At 49.7% G+C, this 10,067-nt stretch overlaps 1 protein-coding gene across 1 annotated transcript; it reads left to right on the forward strand.

Annotated features, from left to right (window-relative positions):
* The first annotated feature begins 8,112 nt into the window (after nucleotides 1–8,112).
* ID3 (inhibitor of DNA binding 3, HLH protein) lies at nucleotides 8,113–9,743 on the forward strand. Its single transcript, XM_029947980.1, has 3 exons — nucleotides 8,113–8,494; nucleotides 8,617–8,699; nucleotides 9,242–9,743. Exons 1-2 carry the CDS (start codon nucleotides 8,195–8,197, stop codon nucleotides 8,674–8,676), a joined length of 360 nt encoding a protein of 119 aa, XP_029803840.1. The 5' UTR covers nucleotides 8,113–8,194; the 3' UTR covers nucleotides 8,677–8,699; nucleotides 9,242–9,743.
* Nucleotides 9,744–10,067: the final 324 nt, after the last annotated feature.

Raw genomic sequence — 10,067 nt, forward strand, 5'->3', positions numbered from 1 at the left:
CGGAGAGGGCCCGGAGGGTCAGGCGGGGCCGAGGACGGGTACCCGGGTGCAGGCGAGGAGGGCCAAGGTCGGACAGGGCCAGGATGGGGGCAGCCCGGGCTCGGGGTGAAAGCGGAGGGGGTCACAGTGGGTGAGGGGGTGGAGGAAAAGGCCACCCGGGCGTGCAAGCTCATTGTCCTCTTGGCCCTGCCTGCACCTGGCCCCGATCGGGGAGGGGCGGGGGAGATGGACACATACTGACTCGGGCACATTAGGGAGAAGGCCGCACGCCCAGAGAGGCTCATATACTAGGCGGGTGGCCACGGGCACTCTGGGAGACACCCCACACATCTAAATAGGCTGCACCACTGAGAGGCACCCACACTCTCACCGGGGGCCCAGACCCCTACCCTCAAGGAGGGTCCCCAAGCCCCGAGAAGGGCCAACAACACACACACTCAACACACATTCAAAGAAGAACCCACTTATTCAGAGACATACACAAGTATGCTGCCAGACAGCAGGAGGGTCTGTTGAGCAAAATGGATTTCAGATGTGAATTACCTTCTCTTTCCATCCTTAATTCCTCCTTAAGATAGTCCCCCGTTCTCCAGCATTTGCTTCTTTTCTCCCTCCAATTGGTAGCCTGGCTAATGGTTCAGAGCACAAGCAGCACTGTGCTGCCTCCCAACAGCTGTGTGACCTTGGGCAAGTCACCTCACCTCTCTGAGCTCCAAATGATATGAGGATTGAGAGAGATGAAATACATGTAAGATGCCCGGCTCAATGTTGGCACTCAGCAAAGCTGTCCTTTAAAAGCTTGCTGATGTTGGGGCACCTGGGTGGCTCAGCTGGTTAAGTCTCCGATTTTGGCTCAGGTCATGATCTCACATTTGTGGGTTCGAGCCCCACGTCGGGCTCTATGCTGACAATTCAGAGCCTGGAGCCTCCTTCAGATTCTGTGTCCCCCCAGTCTCTCTGTCCCTTTCCTGCTAATGCTCTGTCTCTCTCTGTCTCAAAAATAAATAAAACATTAAAAAATTAAAAAATATATAAAAGCTTGCTGATGCTTGGGCCACTGTGATAATTACACTCTCGAGCAGCTCTTGCCTGTGCGTTTGGACACCCCTGCATTTCCAGCTCACTGCAGAGCTCTGGCCTGGGGTTAGGGGAGCCCCTTCCTCTCTGACAGGGTCACCTTTATCCCCCTGCCCTCCACCTCAATACCTAACCTTGGAACTGTGGCCAGGACCAAGGCCAACACAGGACAATATCTGGGCAGGGTGAACGTTGCTTTTCAATGCCTTTTTTTTTTCTTTTTGCCATATTTTTTCTTTCTTTGGACTTCATCTTTCTAAGGCCTTTTCTGACCCCCCTGTTAGTGGGAACCCAAACCCAGCTGTCAGCATCTGTCTACAGCAAAGACATGATGCCTGAGAGTCACAGAGGCAGAGTCACCCAGGATACCTTGCATCTAAGTTTTAAATCCCCTCCCTCCCCGCCCCACATCGGTCTTCCCAAAGTGATGACTGGGGTGGTACTTAATTCAGTACATGTTTACTAAGTGCCCACTCTGTGCCAGGCACTCTGAGGTCTCCTGAAAACAGAGAGACAGAGTCCTCTGGCTTCAAAGCAGGTGAGGTACATGCCTCCTATGGTGGGTGACAGCGTTCAATGAAATCCTGAACAAAAGTGCTTTGGAACTAGCAAACCTCTGCAATACATTTATTTCCTTCTGTTGATATTTAAGTCACAGTTGAACTTCCACCCAACCTACGGATGCTTTCCAAACTCTAAAAGTTCCAAACTGCCTCTGCTTGATGGGTTATTGCTGGCCATACTCATTAGTCTAGAAAGGCTAGGGCCAGGGAACCGATCCCTTGTGTCTGCACACTGTGTGAAGTTTGAATGCGTGTCTGCATCCTTGTGTGTATTGATATTTGAGCCACAGGACCGGATTCAAATCTCGATTGGTACAGTTTTGTTTCCTACCAGCTGTGTGACAAATCTCTTTGAACTTAAGTATCTTTGTCATAGTAATACCTACCCCCCAAGCCTCTAGAGCAGATTGTGTAAGATAGAGGTTATAAAGCACCCAACAAAGGATAGGTGCTCAGAAAATAACTCCCTGCCTGCTCCCCTGTGGGTGTCCACCCCTCCACCCCAGATGCCAAGTCAGCTCCTGGACATCTCATGGCCACTGCCTACCTGTTAAAGTAAGGGGTGACTTAACTCCTGGGTGGTATGGCTGGACCAGCCTAGGCTGGATTTGGGTTGGAAGAAGGAGAAACGGAAGAAACTCAATTCCAAACCTGAGTCTTTAATTTTTTTAATGTTTATTTTTATTGTTAAGAGAGAGAGAGAGCTAGTGGGGAAGGGGCAGAGAGAGAGGGAGACACAGAATCTGAAGCAGGCTCCAGGCTCTGAGCTGTCAGCACAGAGCTCGACATGGGGCTTGAACCCATGAGCCCTGAGATCATGACCTGAACCGAAGTCAGGCGCCTAACTCACTGAGCCACCCAGGTGCCCCCAAAGCTGATTCTTAAAAACAGGAGTAGTGAAGCTTGCTTAGGATTCTGTGTCTCCCTTTCTCTCTGCCCCTCTCCTGCTAGTGCTCTCTCTCTCTCTCTCTCTCTCTCTCTCTCAAAAATTAAAATAAACATTTAAAAAAACCACACAGGAGTAGTCATTCTGCACTTTAAGAATAAATGTCTGGTAGGGCACCTGGCTGGCTCAGTCAGCTAAGCCTCTGGCTCTTGATTTCGGTTCAGGTCATGATCTTACGATTTGTGAAACTGAGCCCCACATCTGGCTCTGTGCTGGCAGCATGGAGCCTGCTTGGGATTCTCTCTCTCCCTCTCTGCCCCTCCCCCCAGCTCAAAATTAATAAACATGAAAAAGATTTTTTAAAAAAGGAATTAACATTCCTTAAAGCATGGACAGGAAAGGGGTTTTTTTTTGGGGGGGAGGAGCCGGGGAAGCTTCACATTTCCAAAAACTTATCAGTGCTGACTCTTTCTATTAGAAAACAAGGGTTTTCCCTTGGGGCACCTGGGTGGCTCAGGCCATCAAGAATCTGACTTCAGCTCCATGGTCATGATCTCATGGTTACTGAGTTCTAGCACCCGTTGGGCTGGCTGCGGCTTTGGATACACTCTCTCTGCTCCTTCCCCATGCTCACTCTCCTTCTCAAAAATAAACATTAAAAAAAAAAACCCAATGTATTTTTTTTTAATTTTTTTAAATGTTTTATTTATTTTTGATACAGAGAGAGACAGAGCATGAGAGGGGGAGGGGCAGAGAGAGGAGGAGACACAGAACCTGGAAGCAGGCTCCAGGCTCTGAGCTAGCTGTCAGCACAGAGCCTGATGCGGGGCTCGAACCCACGAACGTGGGATCTGACCTGAGCCAAACTCGGAGGCTTAACCGAGTGAGCCACCCAGGCGCCCCCCAATGTATTTTTTTAAAAAGAAAACAAAAGTTTTCCCTAAATGTCCCCAATACCCTAGTGTCTGTTTTCCTATCAAATGCACTCCCCTCCCCTTCCTTTTCTCTATCCAGTAGAATAAAACATTCTCAGGTCCAGCTACCTTCTGAAGAGGTCCCTTGAAGGGACAGAAGGAAAAACATAGGCACAGAAGAACACAAGCTTTGAGACAGGCAGACCTGGGTACAAATCTTGGACTGCCACTCACTGGCTATGTGACCTTGGGCAAGCATATTAACCTCTCTGAGCTTCAGTTTCCTTGGCCATAAAATGTGTCAGTGAGATAATGTATGAGTAGGCACACAGTGAAGGTTCAGTGAAGGATAAGGATGATGATGATAGCACCGACAACTTCTGAACTCTGGAGTAGCCTATCCTGGAATCCTCCCCCATAAGGACTCATGCCTTAGATCCCCAAGCTTTTCACATTCCCCTTCTCAGTATTACCCACATTCCTGAAAAACAGCCACAGCAGGAGTCATTAAACTCACCTGGCACCACCCATTCCACACACCAGGGGCTATCAAGGCACAGAAAATAACTAATTGGTTCCCACAGCACTTTCCATCCCTCCTCCCCTTTCATCCTCCCAGCTGAGAGGTAGGTGGATATTTTTCTCCTCCCCATTGTACAGAGGTGACAACTGAGGCAGAGTTAGAGGGGAGCTAGTCCATACAGGAATTTGAGCCTTATCTTGATTCTGAATTCTCTGTGCTTTCCTTGTATCATAGGAGTCTCAAGCAGCACTTTGAGGTCTAGCCTCAATAAGGGGAGAAGGAACATGGTTTTTTTTGGTTTTTTTTTTTTAACATGTTTTATGTGTATGGCTGTAAAGTCCTGAGCACACGGTTACAGGCTCTTTGGGAGAAAACAGGTACCTATTAGGAAATGCAGCATGTGGGAATGTTCTGAGACCACAGCAGGCCACCCTAATGCTAATGAGAGAGGAGAAAGAGGACCGGGAGCGGAGTGGGGGAGGTCAGGGTCCTGGCCCCAGGTCTGCAGCTGACATCCCAAATAACCTTGGGCAAGTTTCTGAGGCTCCCTCGATTCCCACTTTAGAACACAACTGGAAAAAATAGATAGGTAGATAAATGGATAGAAACTCAGTTTAGGCAAAGAGACATCTGCGGTTCTCATCATCATTACTTTGGCTTTGAAAGTGACAGCTCAGAGACCCCCCACCATTTTAAAAAATTTTAGAGACAAAACAGTATAACTTAATAGTTCTGCCAACTCTTCAAAACACAGAGAACACAACACTGAATTTTTTTTCTTTTCTTCTTCTTCTTCTTTTTTTCTTTCAATTTTGGCAAAGGAAGATTCAGTTCCTGGAAATGCTTACAAAATGATTCCTGACACTGGGAGGAGATAGTTTAAAAAAGAAGGAGACGACAAAGAAAAACTATATACTTATATAGTCCAAGGAAGAAGGTGAAAAGAAAGGATAACCAAAAGGAAGAAAAGAAAGGACTGAAGGAGGGAGGGGAAAAAAGACTTTAAAAGGCCCCAATTCAAGGAACGTTATCAAGTTCCCAGCATCTGCAATTGACAAGCCGCTCGCCTGTCCGGGCGGCGCAGACCCCGCCCCTTTCTCGGGTGTCGGGCGCTCATTGGTGGGGGCGGCAGTCGCCGACCGGTGACTGCCCGAGGAAAGGTTGCCTGGGACACGCATCCCTGTGTGAACGCATGACGTCCCACCCTGGCGCCAGGCTGTCTGGGGCTGAGTCTTAGATCAACACAGCTGTGGGACCGGGACCCACAGCTGGGCAAAGGAGCGGATTCCTCAACAAAAAATAGGATTGTGAGAAAAGTTCTGAAACAAAAACAGCGCAGACAAAAGCCTTAATGACATCCTTTCATAAAAATAAAAAATGCAAGAGGGGGGAAAAAGCTGGTAAAAGGAGCAGAACTGGGAACAGAAAGTTCAGAGGCATTTGGAATAAGAGGCTGAGGCCCCGCCACCACTAAACTAGTTGCAGAAGGCCTGAGCTAGCCCTCCAGTCCACTGTTGGAAAAAGAAGTCTCTAGGATTCAAACTTTATTCAGTATTCCCAACGGTACCCTGCTTCTTTCAGAATTAGAATCTTAGATTGGAGAAGACCCTTAGAGGTCCACCCCCCCACCCACCCCCCGACTGCCTCCCCAGCCCTCCACATTTTGCAGAAAATTCAGCCCAGGAAGGAAGGAAACTTGTCCCAGGCCACACTGCAAATTGTTGGCATGGCCAGGACAGAATTCTGCTTGCTAATACCACTGCATCCTTCTCCGCCTTGTGTCTCACAGCCCATGGGTATTTCAGCCTGAAAGCATCTTGGGAAATAATAAATGTGAAGGTGCTTTGCAAACAGCTACACAAGCCTGAGGCATCAGTGGTAGTAACAGAGGAGGGAAAAGGAGTGAAGAGAACCTGTGTGGACCTGTGGACCGAGCACCTACCACACACCTGGCCCCATGCTGTGTCCCCAGGCACCTAGGAGACTAACAGATCTGGTGGAGAGAGCATGTCAAGTGCCTTGCAGAGCAGAGACATGCAATAAGTATTTGTTGAATAAATGAGGTAGGTCTAATTAGCTCCATTTTATAAATTGGGGTATTGAGACGCAAAGAGTTGACTGAGTGCAACATCATTAGTAAAAGAGAAGAGCAGAGATTTGAACATAAATCTGCCTGGCCCCAAAGGCCAAGATTTTTCCAGACCCCACCCCACCCCCGGGTTTGACCAGTTTGCACAAACCACGGAAGTCTGCATGATAGAAGAGGAAAAGGTTTTCTATTTGGTCATTCAGGAGTCTGCACAGCCACCATGTTCCCTTCCCATGACCAAATAGCTGGAATTCTCTTCTTCTGATGTCCGTAGTTAGAGACTGACTGGTGTACTCGCAAGTTATTTTCTTCCTCCTTCTTGTGGTAGAGTGTGAGAAACTTAAAAAACATTAGTATTCTAGGAAGAAATCTTTAGAAGACCCCTTTCTTGGAAAAGAGCCCTGTGGTCTGATGGCAAACAACAGCACTTCAGGGTTAGCTCTGCCATTAGTTGTGGTATGACCCTGGCCATGTTTTATAGTCCCTCTCTGGTCCCTTTACCATCCCACACCTGCTTGTCCAAATTTCCTAAAGCCTTAGATTTCTGGTATTGGGAAGGATCTAAAATAATCACTTGGCACCATCTCCCCATAGTCTTCCCAAGGCGACCCAGGCCAGGGTACCTGGGCTTGTTCCGGATCCTGTGGCAAATTATTGTCCAGGCTGGGCTGTTGATTCCAGGGTCCTTTATACTATGACTATTTTGAGACTCTCTTAGCTCTGGGCTCCCATTGTCCTGTTAATCAGTGCCACATACTATAGAACTCTTAATTGTTTCCTGTGTTAATCTTGTCTCCCCAAATTGTGAGATTCTTGAGAGCAGGAGTCACTGTTTTATGTGAGGTGACTCCATAAATATTTACCAGTTGATTGATGTAGGAAGCAACCATTGGGGGATCCCACCTGGTCAGTTCCGAGATGAAAACCCGCATTTTGAGGCTGCAAATTCCCCAAAGTTCTGGGAAGCTACAAGAGGACAAGCAAAGAATACTCAGCAATGTCCTGTTGCAATACAGGGCTGAGCTCTTTCCTGGGCTCTCAGATAAAGCTGAAGCTATTTCAGCAAGGCTAAGGATAATCAAGTCCAGGTGGCCTATCCTTCCATAGCTGAAGGGGACAGACAATAGAGTGATGAAATTACCAAACTATTGTTTTCTGCACAGAGGTGTGTGGAAAGGGCAAAGCAGAATGAATCGATTCGCTGACCCAATGGGGGGCTCCTAAAAAGACTTATACAGAAATCATGCCATATTTAAAATCTGGTCCAAAAGTCTAATCAACTCACTTCCAAAACACAATTGGGCATATATTTGGCTCCTCATGGATGGATGGAGTGCGTAGGGCCAGAGGGTGGGATCTCCTTTCTTTCCCCATGCAAAAATCACGGATTCGGCCTGCTTTTTGTCTTTTTTTTTTCTTTTCCCCTGTTGCTCAAATAAGTAGTGTTCTTTGCTCAAACCCCCTTCCCCTCCTCCTTCTGCAATCTCAGCGCCTAGCCCAAATCTGTTTTCTTCATTGTAACCTCAGCTCCACCGCAATTAATTTTTTTCCCCTCTGGTCACAAGATAATTCCTGACGCCAGTGAGTCTGGAGGTCAGACGAACAGCAAATTGGGGAACAAGGCGGCACTAATTCCTTACAAGTTTCCCTTGAAAAATCCTTTGCTTAAAAAAAAAAAAAGCTTCTTTGCTGTTCAGGGATTTATGACCTCAGAGGAGCTGTGGGTTCGAACTAGTGTTGGGCTGTGGGTGGACTGGCAGGGGGCAGGGGAGCTCAAAGACCTGGGGCGCTGCCAGGAAAAGGCAAATTCTTAAAGTTAATAGTTTTAAGTGATTTTTAAAATCCTTGCTGGTAAAGAGGCCTGCCTCTCCCCAGTATCAGCGCTTCCTCATTCTTTGAATCCGCGGCTCCGCGGTATTCGGCGTCAGACCAGCCAGAGGAAGCCTGTTTGCAATTTAACCGGGTTGTGAACGCCCAGGGCTGGCGGAGGCGGGGCCGAGGCTCACGTTTTGCATAAGGGGGCGTGCCTTCGAGGCGGGCTCTATAAGTGCCGGCCGCCGGGAGCTTGCGCGCGTTGCCAGCTGCCTTAGGGGTTCTTTGGCTTTCTGGGTCCTTTCGGCACCTCCAGTCTCATTCCTCAACATGAAGGCGCTGAGCCCGGTGCGCGGCTGCTACGAGGCGGTATGCTGCCTGTCTGAACGCAGCCTGGCCATCGCGCGGGGCCGCGGCAAGGGTCCGGCAGCCGAGGAGCCGCTGAGCCTGTTGGACGACATGAATCACTGCTACTCGCGCCTGCGGGAACTAGTACCCGGAGTCCCGCGAGGAACTCAGCTTAGCCAGGTGGAAATCCTGCAGCGCGTCATCGACTATATCCTCGATCTGCAGGTGGTTCTGGCCGAGCCCGCCCCAGGACCCCCAGACGGCCCGCATCTTCCCATCCAGGTGTGTGGGGGCGTGCGCGGGAGCCGCGGCGGGGCTGAGCTCCGGAGCCGGGATGCTGCTTAGACCCCGAGCGCTTGCTCCCAAATGCCAAGCATAACTTCCCCCTCTTTCCCTTCTCCCAGACAGCCGAGCTCGCTCCAGAACTTGTGATTTCCAACGACAAGAGGAGCTTCTGCCACTGACCTGGCAGTCCTGGCGCCTCCAGGTGAGTATCCCCGCCTTTTCCAAGGGCTGGAGGTGGGGCGGTGCTTAAAGGGACAAATCTTGGAATTGGTAGGCTTTCTAAGAGATCCCGGCCTCCTCAGGATAGAGGAAATGAGGCGAGAGAGGGGCTAGTGACTTGCCCGTGGTCCCATCAAATGAATGACGGAACCAATTCGCATCCCGTGTGCGTTTCAACCTTCAACGCATTTTGCCCTTGCCTTCCCCCAGGGGCCAAAGACCCGAGAAAGTAGGCGCAGGTTAATAAAATAGGCATTCTGTTTGTAGCTTGGAGTGGTAAAGGAAGCTGTGTCTTCCTCAGCCATCTTCCAACTAGTGTCAATTCCAAGAGGGCGGGGTGGTTGCGAGCTCCGCCTGTGGTCCTTTGGCGCCAACTGGGTGGGAGCAGCGTGGGGCGCGGAGTTATCAGCTGGAGGTAGAGACCAAGTTTCCTCCCTGGCGCCGGACAGTCTGCGGACGGCCCCCGCCTCGGCGAGCTCTGCGGAAACTGATGGCTCCCTGGTCTTCTTTTCCTCCCCCGCCCAGAACGCAGGTGCTGGCGCCCGTTCCGCCTGGGACCCCGGGACCCTCTACCGCCGGAAGCCCGAGGGCATGGATGGGCCCCAACCTCGCCCTGCCCATTTGACTTCCCCGAACCCTTGCCTCGAGGCTGGACCTGGCGCCCGGGAGCGAAGGACTGTGAACTTGGGTGGCCTCAAGAGCCAGAGCTAGCTCTGGGCACCAGCTGGGCAACGTCACCCAGCCCCTACCCAACCCCCAAGTTTTAAAGACTGTCTTTCAGAGTGTGGAGGTTGGTGGGGGGTGGGGAGTGGCTGCTCTCCAATGTCTGCCAAGGCAGCAGTAGAGCTGGTCTTCTGGTCTCCTTGGAGAAAGGCTCTGTTGCCCTGATTGTGAACTCTATAATAGAGTATATAGCTTTTGTACCTTTTTTGCAGGAAGGTGACTTTCTGTAACCATGCAATGTATATTATTAAACTTTTTATAAAAGTTAACATTTTGCATAATAAATGGTTTTTAAACACTTGAATATAGAATTTGGTTCCTTAAGTTGCTAACACTTTCAGAAGACCGAATTTAGGGGAAATACATGTCCTTCTTGGACCTTGGGGAAAAGCAAACTTGCTTATTTAAGGGAGATGGGAAAATGCCAGCTAAGACTGGAGGTGGAGGGGAGTGGAAAAGGCTCATGATGGGAGCCCCGTATCCATTGAGGTTTGGGTGCAGAGAAGATCCTGGCCCTGTCCCCCTCATTTTACAGATGAGAGAAGATGTGAGGGGAAGTGACTAGCACAGGCTCACCCAGCAGCTTGGAAGCTCAGGATAGAAATTGGGTTTCCTGAGTCCCAGGTCT

Source organism: Suricata suricatta, chromosome 8 (assembly GCF_006229205.1).
Source record: "Suricata suricatta isolate VVHF042 chromosome 8, meerkat_22Aug2017_6uvM2_HiC, whole genome shotgun sequence".
Taxonomy (NCBI): domain Eukaryota; kingdom Metazoa; phylum Chordata; class Mammalia; order Carnivora; family Herpestidae; genus Suricata; species Suricata suricatta.

Coding starts and splice junctions, on each gene's coding strand:
- ID3 (XM_029947980.1), top strand. CDS start 8,195: ATGAAGGCGCTGAGCCCGGTGCGCGGCTGCTACGAGGCGGTATGCTGC. Junction 8,495..8,616: donor GCCCGCATCTTCCCATCCAG/GTGTGTGGGGGC, acceptor CCCTTCTCCCAG/ACAGCCGAGCTCGCTCCAGA.